General features: G+C 36.6%; 1 protein-coding gene across 2 annotated transcripts in view; it reads left to right on the top strand.

The window, feature by feature from the left end:
- The window catches only part of LOC141429503 (uncharacterized), a 33,844-nt gene extending 23,560 nt beyond the window's left edge, over window positions 1–10,284 (top strand). For both annotated transcript variants that reach the window (XM_074089830.1, XM_074089829.1), the window contains exons 5-6: window positions 1,027–1,450; window positions 3,663–10,284. In XM_074089830.1, the coding sequence (XP_073945931.1) occupies window positions 1,027–1,450; window positions 3,663–3,803 (565 nt within the window). In that variant the 3' untranslated portion in view covers window positions 3,804–10,284. The remainder of the gene's footprint in view (window positions 1–1,026; window positions 1,451–3,662) is intronic.
- The last annotated feature ends 7,241 nt before the right edge of the window (window positions 10,285–17,525 follow it).

Here is a 17,525-nt window from a genome sequence, read left to right as displayed (position 1 = left end):
CGTTTTGCTTAGGAGCAGGGCTCTGCTTACACTGGATGTATTAAATCACACTGAAAAAGCGGGAAATATCTTCAACACACGATTCCCGTTTACATACCTATAAATGTGTACGGAACCCTCGGTGCGCGAGTCCGACTCGCACTTGCCCGGTTTTTGTGTCACCACGATTATTTATTATTTAGCACCACATTATTTTTGGTTCGCATCGCCAAGTTCTCTATGTTGCATGCTGCTCACATTTAGATTAAATTTATGTATGTATCGTATGTAAACTCTTTATTGTACAAAAGAAAAGAAACAAAACACAATTGACAAACTTTGAGATACTTGTACAAAGGCAGACTTATCCCTTTAAGGGATCTCTACCTGTCAACCTTTGAGTAGATGAGAGGAGTAACCAGTTAGGGTCCGACAAAGAGTGAGTTGAAGAGTGATTTCATTCGCCGTTCGTGTCAATTTGTGATTTCTGGCATCTTTAACAGTTACATTGTCACTACTTTTAAACAAGATCGTATCTCGGAATAATGTGTAAAGTAAATTTAACTATGAGGCACATTGAATAAATTTATTTCGTAAAATTATTATTCGCGAAGACGTGCTAGCCACTAACCATGTACCCATACCCACTTCACCTATAGCCACTCAATCAGAGAGTTTTACCAAATTTAATTGCGAAATTAAATTTAAATTTTCCTATAAGCTTTACGGTGAACACACCTGCTCTCACCTGCGAATGAATTTAACTGTGCGTGTGAAATTCACTCATTCTGAGAGGAGGCCGCTGCCTTGCATTGGGAACAGCCCGAGATTAATAAAATTATCGATTTTGACAAACGAACTTCTCCAAACGTAGTGACGATAGCATGATCATGACCAGTATTGTCATATTAAAAGAAAATCATACTAGTAAACCTTATATTTGATCAGTAGTTTATGCACTTATACAAGTTTCTCCACATCCTATTTACCACTTTCACCAAATTTGTCGTGTAAATATTTTTTGTCAACTTTACCTCTTGCTTCCAGATACTTCCTAAATGAGGGTACATCGAAGGACCTCTCAAAAGTGAGCAAGGAGATCCGGCACGAGCGCGAAAGCTACCGTGAGCTGACCGGCCGCTACATCGAGAAATCTGAGGCTATACCTCTCAAAGAAACGCACTATTCCGACCTATCTAATAAAGAATCTATCCTCAAAAAAGAAGGGAAAAAAGACCCCAAAAACAAGGAAATTAAAACTAAGATTAAACGTTCTGATTCCGGGCGGAGTGAGCTCAAGATTAACGTTAGTGTTGGTAGTAAAGTACTGATCATTGAGCCTTTGGGGGTGTATGATTGTATTAATTTGGGGAGGAGGATCGATGTGCAGTGGCCTTCGGAGCACCAAAGGGAGAGGGGCGGCAGGAACTTCTGGGGGAGCTGGGTGCCTATGCCTGGGATGGATGGACTGGTAAGTACTTTCGATTTTGTTTTGAAAATTAATAAATGGGCATTTTTACTTTAATTGACGTAACTTTTTTTTTTTTTTCAGAATTAGGTAATCCTGGGTACTCAGTCACGAGCACTATTAATCTTGATTTTTTCTTCGTTTAAATCAATAGTACTCGTGACTGAGTTGAGTAAGGAGATCCAGGATTACCTAATTCTGAAAAAAAAAAATTTGCGCCATTTAAAGTAAAAATGCCCAAATATGCAATCAGATGCTGGAGTACACATTTTTAAAAGAACTATTAAACCTTCATGTTTGTAAATTAATATTAAACACCCTGGCCATCTTTTGATATGTGTGTATATTTTATATTTTGAATAATGTTCTATTATTCTGCTTTGTCTGCTGTCATCACTTCCTGTCGTGTGTCTCTGTCGCTACTGTAAACATTATACTCGTTTTTACCCCTGCTACTCTCGTTTCCTTTAATTAGAACTAATAAACTGAATCATTTATTTGATACAATACAATGACTCTTTATTGTGCACCATAAATACTACTATATGTACTTCTTATGTCTAATACAATAAAAAACGTGCAAATTCATTGCATTGCGAGGTCGTAAAGCGAACGAGTTTGATTGAAGCGGCTAATCGGGTGTCGTGTCGTGCAAATGTCGCACTTAAGAGATTAGAATGAATTAGTAGGATATGTGAAAGAATTTTAAAAATCGATCGAAGTACAGTGGGGTAGGAAAACCTTCGTCAGTTATTAAATTGATTCCTTTACAAAGTCATAGACTCTTAGTACGTTTTGAAACCAAAGTACTAAGTAGACAAGTGCATATCAAATTATACTTACTTGACATGATAACTAGGGTCAAAATAGTATACACCTCTAACATATGTCTAGTTTCATATCAATACAAAAACTTTTTAATAAACAACTTCGTAAAATTTTCAATGAAATAAATGTTCTACTTAATTTTCAGTGTTTGTCAGTGCCAAGGTGTAGTGGTAGGGTTGCTATGGTCACCTGATTATGTTTAGCAGGTTGAAAGGTTGACGCTGTATGTCCTACTCAATCGGTAAAGCAGATTGGCGCTCATACTGAGCAAAGGAAAATAGACCTTAGGGTGACGAACCTTTTTTTTACTCCGACTGTACGTTTATGTAAATGAAGATAACGACGTATTTTTGGAAATTCCAGTTATATTTTGAATCTATTGGTCAATCAATTGTTTAGTGTATTTTATTCTGTCCCGTAACTTTAGGAGACATCAGTAATACACTTTATTAGTAGCATGCTTAGGAGATGAGCCGTGAAGGAATGAGGAATGGATGAAAAATTTAAAAATGCTTGAAACTTTTTATATCTTTCTAATTGACAGAAAAAAGCAGTTTTTTAAGTAACATTCATTAATTAAAAAAAATTTAAGAGTTTTCTTTAGCGCCAAATTACGATAGTCCGGTCGGTTACGGGTTATTCCATAGCCCAGAACAAAAAAATAAAAATAGGAATTGATGTGTCTTTGACTCGTTCGTTTTGACAGGTGACACTCTTTACCGGGCCGAATAATACCGACATTGAAATACCGACCATGTAAATACACGCCCATTGAAACTGACATAAGCTTCTATGGATATGTAAAGTCAACGTCATATATAAGTGATCACTTTTGTACCTTGTCACTTTAACGTCATGTTTGAAAAGCCATACGAAATTGTGTAATGACTGAAAACGACTAGGTACAGAAATGATCACTTATTTATGACGTTGACTGTACATGAAAAACAGGGTTCGGTATTTCCATGTTGGTATTATCCGGGCCGGTAAAGAGTGTCACCTGTCAAAAAGATCGAGTCAGACACATAAATAATGTTTGAATGTTTTTTATTCTGGACTATGGAATAACCCGTAACCGAGCGGACTATCGTAATTTTGGCGGTAAAGAAAACTCTTTCATTTTTTTAAATTAAGTGATGCTACTTAAAAATCTGATATTTTTTTCTGTTAATTAGAAAGGTTATTTCTATCGATGAAGAAAGTTTCAAGCGTTTCTAATATTTTCATCCATTCCCCATTTCCATAAAACTGTCACAACTCTATAACTTTTAGTGGATGTGTGCCCTATAAAGTTATACTGTTAACAAGTAACTCAGGAGTCGTTTACCATCATCATCAATGTGCACTATTAAAAAGTTGATTGACCCTATTAATAAATGTTTGTCAGGTTGTGCACAAGTGGACGCCGAACCACCGCGACCCCAAGCTCCGCTCCCACGTCGACAAAAGCATCCTTCTCGTTCAGATCGACGACAAATTCGTGCCCATCGCCGAAAACTGCGTGCAGGACCTCGGCGACGAAGTGTGAGTCTCGCCGAAAGGTCAAGGTCAAAGAACGGAATGATCTTATGATTAAGTGATGTTCGCGGGGAAAATGATGATAAGTATGGATCACAGTACCCTTTTTGGTAGTTAATAATAAATTAAATACTAAATTAGTGCGTTCAGAAACGTCTTTAACTTTAGTGGATCCTTGTCGCATGAAAATATGTATTGAAAAAATGCCTAACTAAGAGTTAGTAGACTCGCAAACGAAAGGTCTGTACCCTCTTTAATTTTTAACTTTTTTTTGTAGAGGTTATGCTTAGTACATACAAACTGTGAAAATTTTGTAATGTATCCCTGATACTGGAAACAAAGACCTCTGTGGCAGACAAGAGTCCCGTTTGATCCTTTGTGTATGGACCCCTAAAAATGAAATATTTATTGACGTTTCTGAATACGATAGTAAATTTTGACGTTATTAACGATTCAATTCTTATGCTATAATGTATTAAGTTTGATCCTATCGTTTCTGTTATAAAATGCAACTGGGTTTAATATACAAATAGTCTGACTGCCAAATTGTATTTACGTTAGTTTTATTAGCATTTATCTTTGAAAGCACACGGCAAAAATGGATCTTACTTAAAAGATATTTTTTTTATCTTTTGTCCATATTTAATCGAATCATGTTGTTTCGAAAATAATATGTATCAGTTCAAATAAAATGAATAAATACCTAAATATAAATGAGAAATTTAAAGCGGCAATTACACTGCGTCGTTCACCTAATGCGGTCGCCGAATTTGTTTCAAACTACTTCGGCGAGCGAACGTCGTCTTTACATTAGTCTGTCCGTCTACTGCGGACCAGTGAACCGTGTTCTTTACACTTTTGCGGTCGCCGCATGCAGCATGCGGCGAACGACTCAATGTAATTGCCGCTTTATAAGTTAATTTAGCGCGTGGCTGTTACGCTAATTCTACTCTACAGTATGATGAAATGTCGTAAGCGCCACATATTGAGATCCATTTTGCTGAGAACTGAAATAATTGTCACAAAACTTAGTTAATCGTGTGTCATTCGTGTTTGTTTGAGGAAATGCAGAATGTCAAAGTGGCAGTATATATTTTTCACTTTTTTTAAGTTTCTACTAAATCTCTGATGATATTATGATTGAATAAGTTTTTAGTTGGTTTCTAAGGGTGGATTTTCTCACCGGTAGTTACGATGAATCTACGGTACCTACTCAGAACATTAAGTATTATATTATAAGGTATTACTTTAAGCGAACGGAGAACTATAAAATTGGAGAAAAACTATGAACTGACAAAAAAAGGAAATGCCAGTAGGCAATGAAAATTGTGAAAAATATCGGCAAGGTCGAACAAAAATATAAAATAATTTGGATATGGAGTTTGGAATGAACTGCTAAGCTGAGGCTTATTGTCGAACGTATTCTGAATCTCGATCGAATTCACTATTTCTTTCTGTCACTCGGTATGGGCTGAGGGTGAAACGAGATGTCGAATGCGTTCACGAGCGTCAAAGCGTTAGATAATACGCCTGCTAATGTGAATTGCGAAAGTATCGAAGCGAGACCAGGATGCTCAAAAACATTTGAAGCATTTGGATAGGTACTTATTAGGCTTCATGTGTTTTTGAGTAACTCATCCGCTCGGAAACACTCTAGATCAAAGAGTTCAGGGTATTTATTTAGTCAAAATGACCTTTTTATACGTGATTCAGTATTCGTAAAGAACATATTTATGGATTAAAATATGAATAATAAAAAGGATTTTTCGATTGATTATGCTGATTCACATATGAAAAGTTGTGCACTGGCTAAAGAATATCTCTGTGCAAAAAAAAACTGGTAAATGATTGTTTCGGATTTTAAAATTGTAGCTTATTATAGTTTTATGTAATATAATGCTAAAATAGAATAACATGTACTGTCATCTTATGTTCGCGAATTTGGTTCAGTTTTGTATATAAGAATAAACGCTTCGTTGTGTGTGCTTCACATAGCTAATGTTCGATGTAAATACGATGTAAAATATGTAAAAAAGTGTAAACATTTGTATATTAATCTTTTTAATATATAAAAAATCCGTACACTATATTTAATAAGTAGATTTTTTTATTTTTGTTATTTTTTTGTAAATCCCGTTTTTTAACGTTGCCCTCCCAAATTGAAAAATTTTCTTTGACGCCAAATATACTTTGTATGTGTTGTATTTATGCCCTTAACATATTTATTGGATATTGTGATTAGGTGTTTTAAAAGTTGAGTGCACACAGTAATCTGTTGTGAATGACACAAAAAATGCAAAATAACTGGTACGAAGTCGGGGCATTTTAATGTAATGTCACTATGTATTCTACTATTTATTTCTAACCTTTCCAAGTCGAGTCTATCAGTTTTGACACCTGATGAAAATAAATAAATACCTACATGTCGCTTAGGCGTTATTATCTAATAACTCTAACGTGTTGTTTAAGCACATTCACCATTGGCATAAATGTCCTTTGGAGCCCGCACGTTTTTGCTACAGATCAAGCTTACACAGTTATTATCGTTAATAAATTTTCACAGACTTGATAACTATATTAAAATGCCCCAACATCCCCTGTGCACTGTTCTGTATCCGAACACGTTGTTGTTTGTTGTCTATGATTGTGATGTATATTTGTATATCTATGTATTGTTTATAGATTAAAAGTATGGCGCGTTGAGTTTTAATGAATTTACGGGAGAGTAAATTATTGAAGTTATTGATGTAAGTGTCTTGATTGTTTGTTTATTTCTATGAGCGCGTTCCCAAGCCGCAGTGGCCGCGGCCCTTCGTTGTGGTAGAAAGTTTAAATAATACATTTATATGTTACGTAGTGAGAAATGAGTACAGAACGGTAAAGCGTCCTCTAGCAAGGTACATTCTAGGCGGAAATAGCTTACAGTGACCGTCTGCGTACAAACGGATAAGGTCACCGCTCTCAGGGAGCACAGTTTTTGCTGTTTCTTCACACTTTGTTAAGATAACATCGTTTGAATTAAAATGTGAACATCTAGTTTGAATATCAAAGCATAATACGCTTAAAAGTGAAAATAAAACTCGAATTGATTGAACCACTAACAACTAATAGTAACTGTTTATTTTGTTCGATTAATCGCCTGTCATATAACAGAAACTTAACAGGTTGCAGTGGGATATGCATATAATTGTCTTATTTTTCTGTAATTTTAATAGTTTTTTTTTTTATTCGACTGGATGGCAAACGAGCAAGTGGGTCTCCTGATGGTGAGATCACCACCGCCCATAAACATCCGCAACGCCAGGGGTATTGCAGATGCGTTGCCAACCTAGTGGCCTGAGATGGAATACCTCAGGTGCCGGTATTTTCTCCGGCTGCCTAGTATGTGGTAGATCCATAAAAGATATGAACTATAAACCGACGCCACAAAGAGCGGCGGCGGCCTGTGACGCGCCGCGGCTCCGCCGTGCCGTAGCACGACCGTTCGTGTGTACTGAACCTTCTAACTGGCATCAAAACTAATAATAAATGAAATAAAATCTTCTATATTTGACTATTTTTATCACGGTCATAATTATTCTTGTCCTAATTTTTTTCTATAATTAATTGCGCTTTTCAGAGATGAAATGTACTAGAGTAAATCGTCAATTACTGGCTACCGTTCAATAACTAACCACCTTACACTAAAAATGAATTTTAGTTACCTATAAACCTACAGGGTGATTTCGGGGTCGTGGAGCAACGAATGAGCATCAAACATACTTTTATCAAATGATCACAATAGGATAAGACTAAAGGTATTATATATGCCTTAGTTTGTTTTGTACAGCTACCAAAAAAAAAACTGGAATGAATGGATATAATGGTCACCCTACTCTTTCAATCTTTATTTTCATGTTGATTGACTTCGACGTAATGTGACATTATTAATCATAATTTCTTAAATTATTCTTAAGTATTCTAGCAAAGACGGTTAGTTTTCAATAGTTGTAATCACGACCCTGAAATCATCCTGTATTTTTTTTTTATTCTACTGGATGGCAAACGAGCAAGTGGGTCTCCTGGTGGTAAGAGATCACCACCGCCCATAAACATCTGCAACACCAAGGGTATTGCAGATGCGTTGCCAACCTAGAGGCCTAAGATGGGATACAACATATCAAGTGCCAGTAATTTCACCGGCTGTCTTACTCTCCACGCCGAAACACAACAGTGCAAGCACTGCTGCTTCACGGCAGGATTAGCGAGCAAGATGGTGGTAGCAATCCGGGCGGACCTTGCACAAGGTCCTTCCACCTGCTGTATATATATATATAATCTATCAATTACTTGTTTTTTTATGTCTTATTACTATTATTGAACGGTGACCAGTAATTGACGATTTACCCTACCTACAATTAAAAAATGACATAATAGATTATTGTTTTCTCCTTCCCTGAAATGTTCATTAGGTTCGGTAAACACGAGCGGGCCACGCGTACGATTATATATTCTCAAGTTGCCTTAATATATTTTAGACTGATTTTTTATATTCGCGAGCGTGTCTAACCATATGAATAAACTAGTTAAATGTTAAGACGCTCTGAATTATTAATGTTAAGGATAACAAGCAGTACTTATGTTCCAACTAAGGCGGTTTCACAGTACATTGTCTTGTTTCGTGTTCTGGTATGATATAACCTTCTTAGATGTGTTGCTGTCTGTAGTCGCGGAAAATTCTTTTGAAAATGTTTTATGTTCCTCTTACTGTCTTATGTTTCCTTGTATGATAATTGTGTTGTTTTAATATTAATTTAGACTATGAAAATGTATTTTTTTATGGTTGTACCTGATCATTTAACTGCGTTTAGAAAAACTATCTCGATTTCACGAGCTAAATATAAAATTGTAATAAAATCCCGTACCCTCGTATAGTTATTGAGATCTATGAGTTTTGGGTATATGCTTAGCACAAACTGATTAAGTAGTTTTGTTTCAAATTATGAATGTGAAAAACTTAATGTAGGGCACAATCCGTCCACGAAAATGTTCCCTGCATGTTAGTGTTGCGGTGGCGAGCACATTGCTTGGCGTGTAAATGTACCACGGTTACAACTTAATTGACGTCATAAAATAGGTTATCTGAGACCAACGCAGGGATTAGCTTTATGACGTTGTTAAAGACGCGTGTTAGTTATGATTGGTTATTTGGATTATTTTTGTATTTTTTATTTCAACTCCAAATTTGTTACTTTTACGGTCATCCCGTAAAACCATATCGAAAATAACCCAGGTCCTCAGCATTCCGTGCTGCGTGCTATACCCCTACACCACCACTGGACAGGAGTAGACACGAATTTCTCCTATGCACACATAATATGCTTAAGTAGCGTAGTAAAAAAAGCAACCTGAGATATGTGTGCATAGGAGAAATTCGTGTCTACTCCTGTCCAGTGGTGGTGTAGGGGTATGGCACGCAGCATGGAATGCTGAGGACCTGGGTTCGATTCCCAGCGCTGGTCTCTTTTTCTGGTTTTTATGTGCACCCATGTCTCACTTTGTATTTTCGACATGTGTTAGTATTGCACAGGCCGATTCACAAGGTCTGAAAAGAATGAATTGAATGAGTGAATGATAATGTCAGCGTGTGCATCATAAAATTATTAACTACAGCTTTAACTAAGGCTGTGGCTCCACTAAGGCGGAGACGAGCGGAGCGGAGAAGAGAGGTGTAGGATCGACCTATCATATTAGTTGAAATCCACATCTTACAGAAGAGATTTAATATGATTGGTCGATCCCTACACGTCTCCTCTCCACTCCACTCGTCTCCGCCTCAGTGGAGCCGCCGCCTAACAACAAAGTATATTCGAGGACAAATTAAAGGGGTTTTCAATCATGTTCAAAATTAAATAGTAACTATGTAACATAAAAAAAAAACTGCGATCGTGTGTACCGTTAACCTTAAAAATAGACCCCATCTTACTTTGTCACAGTAAACCATAATACTGGGACAGTTTAAAATGTTTGAAGTTAGTGACCTCGACAAAATACGAAGAGTTTCGAGAGTTAACAAAATTAACCCGAAATATTTCGTCCAATGGTCGAGGAAGTCAAAAAGATCCCTTCAAAGAGTGTTCACCGGGATTATCATTAATTCATTCCTAATCACGTCACGTGTTTGATACGATATACTTTGATTGACCATTTGGCTTAATATTTATCTACTGGAATATCCGTCAACTTCCATTAAATATTCTTGAAACACTCTTACAAGGATATTCAGTTGGCTGAAATATTCTAGATTCGTTTTGTATAATATATTAGCATATCTTTGGATAAATCGGTTTGTTTTGTAATTCCTGCTCGCCAAGCAATTTGGTCACCCGTAGCTTTTTTTTAAATTCTCTAATCATTTCATTGACCAAGATAGTTTGTGCGATAGTGAACCGCCATTAGAACTGTTGAATTGTGTTATATTATGGATATCAAAATAAAATCCTTGAAATTTAGCCGTTGTTTTTATTATAATCAAATTTTCTAGAGTCAACTAAAGATATTCAACTTTTCATGTACAGTAGCCGTCAAATGTTTCGGAGTGGCCAAGGTGGTCAAAAATATCGGTACATGCACTCTATTATTAAGGTATTCGAGTTCATGTTTCGATATTTTTGATCATCTTGGCCGCTCCAATACATCTGATGACGACTGCCTACCAACGTAAGTATATATCTATAGTTAGTCAATCGATTCAGACTTACTTGCTCACGGTTACAGAGAACTCGTGCATATGGTATACAGTGTAGCAAGTGTCCAGAGGTGTCCAGCTAGACTAGAAGCAATAAGTAACAGTTCCAAACTGCTCAGAATGGCGCTAGATTATAATTCGTTTTTTTAGCATTAGAAAGAAGTTAAGCGATCTTGGCGTGTCTTTTCATTGAAAAACACTTGGAAAATAAATCACAGCTACTATGTAACAATGAGGGCTCGTTTTTTGTCTTTCTAGATGGCGCCACTGTTGCGTGTGGCTTTCAAAGTCTGTTATTACGGGCGTGGAAACAAAGTTTAGATAAAAATCATATTTAATACACCTTAAAACTGTACCATAAACATATCGAGCAACCACAGTGTTGCGTAGTCCCGTTTTGTTCGGAAAAAAGGGAGGACAAAAGTTTCTGAAAGACAAAACTTTCTCAAAACAGACATTCATTGCCCCGTAACGCATAATTGCCATAATTAATTTCAGGTAGTGCAAAATATTCACAATATTATTCTAATTAAAATTAAACCCGCGTAGCTCACGGAAAAACTGAGATTTGACATTTCGGAGACCTCACGCTACACTAGCGCCTCTAGTGGCGAATTCATACGCGATAGCCCTCATTAGCAGAGCAGATACATATGATCATTTAAATGATTTTGGTATCATAACGGGCTCGTAAAATTCTAAGTTCTTAGTCCGTTACATAGATTATAAAAAAAAATGGACACATCTCTTATTTTGTCAATTATTTAATAATAGGTAGGTATGTCAAACAAAAATTATGAAGATGCAGCCAAACTTTACAAAATAAAAAATACGTAAGTATTGAATATTTTCTGATAACCTAACTGACAGACTACCTATAGTAGATTAACTACAACAAGAGCATAAAACGAGCCATTTTACCCGAGGCGCTCATATAGCCACCAGAGCCGGTACGGGGAGGGTGGATAGACACGTCGAGGGGAAAATGGGTTTAATACTCGGTATTACACTCTGCTTGTCACTTCGACGGCGAGGAAATTAAATAGCATATTATTTCATTTCCTCGCAATCTAAGTGAAAAGCAGTCTAACACTCGATCATTAAACCCATTTTCCCCTCGACGTGTCTATCCACCCTCGCCGTACCGGCTCGGGTGACTATATGAACGACTCGCGTAAAATGGCGCTTTTTATGCTCTCGTACAATCTACTATTTTTTTTACCAAGGAAACTACACAATTGTTGCACTAAGCCGACATTTTGTCTATTAAGGTATAAGTAAATAAAAGTCAAATTCAAGAAAATATACTTATTTTATTCTAAAAACATTTCATAATCTGACAATATCTATAAACAATAAAACGTACAATGACAAACACGTTCCATATAGGAAAGGGCATTGGACGCATTTGGTTTGGGGGTTGTCGTGTACTACGTTGCTATAGAGAGGACTACTGTCCGGTAAAATGGGCCCAAAAGTGGTCTAAATGGATAAATATCTAAGCCTAAGCTACACTACGAAATGTATGACACTAAGGGATGTTTCACCACCCATTGATTAGTGTTAACTGACGGTTAAATGTGATGCCGTCTCAGTCTATTCGAACAAAACAAATAGAGACGGCATCACATTTAAGGTGCGACGAAACCGCTGCTTAAAAAACGGTGACGGCACGGTATGCGCACCGTTTTTTTTGCATGCTTTCCACACCGCTGCTTATAATACGCAACCGGTGCAGAATCGCAGTGACTTTTGTTCGGTAAAGTCCTGACGTTTACGGTACGTCACTGCAATTCCGTATTTTAAGCAGCGGTGCGAAGAACATGCGATAAAAAAGGTGCGCATACGGTGCGTCGCGATTCAGTGCCGTCACCGTTTTTTAAGCAGCGGTTTGGTCGCACCTTTAACCGTCAGTTAACACTAATCAATGGGTGGTGAAACAGCCCCTAAGAATAAGCTCTGTGCATAAGATCTAATCACAAGCCGTTAAACACTCGTGCCTTTGCTGGAAAAAGAACAATCGTTATAACCGTTTCGCTCCCTTGTTCCCCGTACACAATCAGTAGGGCTACTACGATATTCGAAAATCGAAGTTCGTATCGTACCATCCCTCTCTCTCGTATGAAAAAAATATTAGCGTCAGCGGGACGGCAAGATACGGAGTCCTAATTTTGCACATGTAGTATATGTTTACCGGGTGAAGCTCATTTGGATTTAGACAATAGCATTACACCAAAAATTTGCCCGGTACGCAGAATTCCCTTTGCATTACACCCTAAACTTAAATCTGAATTAGATAGAATGGACGACCGACAAGGAACTGCACAAGACGTGTTTAATTTCTCTCCCATTTAATTTTAAAATAATAAAATATAATCCTCCCCGCGCCCCAACACACGGTGTCAGAAGTCGGCAATGGAGAGTACGGACACAAGAAAGGTACGTAATATTGTTCTTGCCAACGGCCTTAAGCCATTTTGCCTGGCTAAAGAGAACGGCGGCAAGGAGTGCGCAAACTCGCAGAAATGGAAGTTGTGGAAGCAAAAGTTTAATATTTTTTGAGGCTAATGACCTAGAGAACGTACCAAATCAAAAACAAATAGCGATATTTCTAAATTCCATTGGAGATGAAGGACTCGAGATTTTCAATTCATTTAACGTTGACATAAAACAAGAAACACTACCCTCCTTATTGGAAAAATTCGATTCAAAATTTAACGATACAAAAATACAACCGTTGAGAGATACAATTTGTTCACAAGGTTTTTAAAAAAACGAAAATTTGGATGAATATGTAACATGCTTAAATAATCTATCAACCAGTTGCAAATTTGAAAACTTAAAAGATTCGTTAGTCAAGGACATGTTCATAATCGGAATAAGAAATACCTAATCAAATCAAGGAAAATTTGTCACAAAAACAGTTGAAAGACTTATGTCTCGTATGTTGATGTGAAGCATAGGAGGATAGGAGTAGGATAGAGTATAGGAGGTAGAAGCCCGAATCGGACTGGGCGTTGACGAGTCAGGACGTTTCTTGTTACATATTAAGATTATTTATGAATTTTACTACATATTTATATATCATAATCTATGGGCTGGGCATACCTACTCAAAATACAGATCTACAATGATTCTAAACTAGCTTTTTTCCGCGGCTTCGCCCGCGTGGAATTCGGTTATCGCGGGCTGTTCCCTCGGGAACTGTGCATTTTTTCGGGATATAAAGTAGCCTATGGCACTCTCGGGTCCATAAACTATCTCTATGCCAAAAATCACGTCGATCCGTCGCTCCGTTTCGACGTGAAAGACGGACAAACAAACACACTTTCGCATTTATAATATTAGGCATTTATATTTAGTATGAATTAATAAATTCCTTCTACGCAAATAATAACAACCGGTAGGTAGACATTTTAGAAATGACCCTCTTGTATGTACTCGTAGGTAGTAAAGTAACGTATAATGTAAAAATACGTTGACGATCCAAATCACCGGTCAAGCTCGTGTCAGTATGGCTACTACGAAATTCGAAGTTCGTATCGTACCGTTCCTCTCTCTCTATAATATAGGCGTCGGCGGGACTACGATACGAATTTCGAATTTCGTAGCAGCCCTGGCGCCCTCCAGGCCACGAGTAGTATAGGATTCCGTGCTAATTTAATTTGTAAAAAATATTCAATATTCCGTTTTACTCGTTAAATAGATGGCGCTAGCATCGCGAGGTCCGTTTGACAACTTTGACATGTGCGTCACGTTTGTAATGAGGGCTATCGTTTTGTCTCGCTAGAGGCGCTACTGTTGCGCGAGGTTTTTAAGTATGGTTTTGAAAGTCTGTTATTACGGGCGTGAAAACAAAGTTTAGATTAAAAATCATATTTAATACACCTTAAAACATACCAATAAAATATCGAGCATGCCGTTCGTTCGGAAAAAAAGGAGGACAAAGTTTCCGTCACAAAACTGTCTCAAACACGGACATTCATTGCCCCCGAACGCATATTTCCATAATTAATTTCAGATATTGCAAAGTATTCACAAAATTATTCTAATTATAAATAAAACTCGCGTAGCTCACCCAAAACTATGAGATTTGACATTTCGGAACCTCACGCTACACTAGCGCCTCTAGCGGCGAATTCATTCGCGATAGCCCTCATTGGTTAAATAAATAAGCCAATGGCAAGCACGACTAACGTCAAACGGAACCCACGATACTAACACCATCTAGCGATATTTGCCTGTCAAGAAACTCATTGCAGCGTTGTACAGTCGAGTTCATAAACTTGTGAGCAAAATTTGATCAAAAATATCTGAACACGACTCTATTGTTAACGGCGTATAAGCGAGTCGAGATATTTTTGATCAAATTTTGCCACAAGTTATGAACTACAGTACCCTAATAATCAATAAGTTCCATATCAGTTCTATGCACTGGTACATGCACAATGGGCCTTGTTTTTCACTATAGTGGGATGGATTGTATACATAGCACCAGAGAAGCTAATAACTGATTCTATAAGAAACATCTTAATTCCTATAGAATTATTCAATAATAGTGATGAAAAACAGTATATATAGTATAGAAAACAATGTAAAAAGCACCTTAATGTAATATGTATGTTATAGGCCTAGTTAGCACGTAGTTCAATTTTCTTTGTTTACAATGAATGCAATGCATCTAAAACAATCAGACAAACTCCAACTTAAAATTCTAAAACAAAACTAATTGAGCCCATGTAGGACAAAAAAGTTCCCAATCCGCACTGGGCCCGCGTGGGAACTACTGCCCAAGCCCTCTCATTCTGAGGGGAGGCCTGTGCCCTGCAGTGGGACGTATATAGACTGGGATGATGAGGACAAAAAAGCCAATAAATATTTGCATAGCGCGTCTCGCTCTTACACGTCTCATCTTGAACGAAAAGTCCAGTTTTCAAGACATTTTAGAGCTTAGTACATTTTCGACATTATTTTAAGGGGCCGTTAAATTTTAACCTTTTCGACGCCAACGACATATATACGCACCGCAGGTTCCACGCCAACGAAACGACCTATATATACGTCCATTACTTCAATGCAAAAGCCTTCCCTCTTGCAAAGCTTTTTACACGAGTATATGAAAACTAAAAAAACAGTCTTATTTAGACTAGGTTTTTATAAGAATATAGTTTTAATACAAAATCATACAATTTAATAGAAAATGGAGTTCATTCAAAAATTTACAAACCTTGTTCGACTCTTAATAATAAATTTTACATTCGTTACATCAAATATATAGAAAAATAATAAATTCAAACAATTGTCAGATATATCTTAGACTCAAGTGACAGAATAATTACAGCTTTTAGTTATTCCTGTGGTTATTCTAAGTATAATAATATCTGTATACATAAGTTTCTGTATAAGTGCACATATATTACAGGTGAAAAGGTACCTTTGAATAGTCTCAAACATTTTAATACATACTATGCGGTAATACCTTATTAGGCATATGAACAGTCAAACTAATTAACAATAAATTACCTACGTATCACGGATACCTGGAACATGCGAGACTTTACTTAACCTCGTAAGGCCCGGCTTGTAAGTGCCGTGGCGATGTAACAAGATTCCTACCAGATTACTGAAAAGTGGTGAAAAGTATGGCAAAGGTTGTGTAGGTCCACTAACTGCTAGTTACAATGGAGCTCATACCTATTTGACAACGTCAATTTGACGCATCTCTCACTTTTCAGTTTGCCTAATGAAATTTCTCCCTCTGTGCCACAGATGGGAGGTACAGTCAAATGCAAAAACATGTATCTAATACAGCCATTCAAAAAGGGTGAGCTTTTGATCGTGATATATCAGGTTTAAAATTTCACCTATTAACATATTACCATGACCTTTTACGTAGGAATAAGAGAAGCGTTGGATAAGTGCATGTTTTTACACTCTACTGTTTCAAAGCTAATATTAACTTAATTTTCAAATTGCGAGTCAAAATATGATCTGGGTCCCACGAGGTCAAACGTTGAAAAAATATTGCTTCAATTCAACAACTATAAGCTATGTAAAAAACAAACAAAATGATGACAACAATGATCTTTAACACTGTTATTTACTAAATGTTGGCATAAATAATCCTAGAATAGAGAATATGCATTTGGCCGTGTCGATATTTTTGCCCTTGACTGTACCAAGGTGCATTTTTTAAGAGAAAAGTTGTGTTCCATATGGTTCGGTGCATGTCCCTATTGGTCATACAATCACCGATTTCCTGAAAAATGTTATTATTGAGGTCAAAAAACGAAATTGATACTAAACTAAAATTTAATAATGACACAACACAATAAAGTAAGTCAAATATTAAAGCGCTCAGTGTCTAGAAAATATGGACTAAATGAAAACCATCACGCAATGCATAAACAGCGAAACAAATGTGCTTATTTATAAAAACTGAATTATTCAAGAAACATATTTAAATGCATATAAAAGATTATTTTATGCCAACATCGCACTACATATTGACTATTATCATAAAAACAAAGGTTATAAGTGGAGCTAACAAGTAAGAACAAAATAGAACGAAAATAATATCGTCACTACTTTTTAAAAAACTCGTAGCTCAAAATAGATAATTTTTCTGAGTGAACTTTATAGACATTACATCAAGGTTCAATTTTGTTGACATATTGATTTTAGATACGAGATTTTTTCAAAGTAGTGACGATATTTTAAAGTCTGTAGTTACATTCTATTGGTCTACGTACTATAAAGTACGTAGTAGAGTAACAGTTAAACTAAAAGTCGATAGCATATAAATTTAATTTTAAAATATAACCTTAAAAGTACAGCCAAGCTGCACAAGAACTGTGCCGCTTGGCAGTCACTCGACAAGACCTTTAAAACATATTATCTATTATAAGTTCCCTTCTATACATTTATATTTTTAAATTACTATTTTTTCTACGCGCCATCCTTCTTTTTGCGGACATGCGGTCGATTATTGGTTATCATATCTGC

This window comes from Choristoneura fumiferana, chromosome 7 (genome assembly GCF_025370935.1).
Source record: "Choristoneura fumiferana chromosome 7, NRCan_CFum_1, whole genome shotgun sequence".
Classification (NCBI taxonomy): domain Eukaryota; kingdom Metazoa; phylum Arthropoda; class Insecta; order Lepidoptera; family Tortricidae; genus Choristoneura; species Choristoneura fumiferana.
This window is presented reverse-complemented; position numbering and strand designations above follow the sequence as displayed.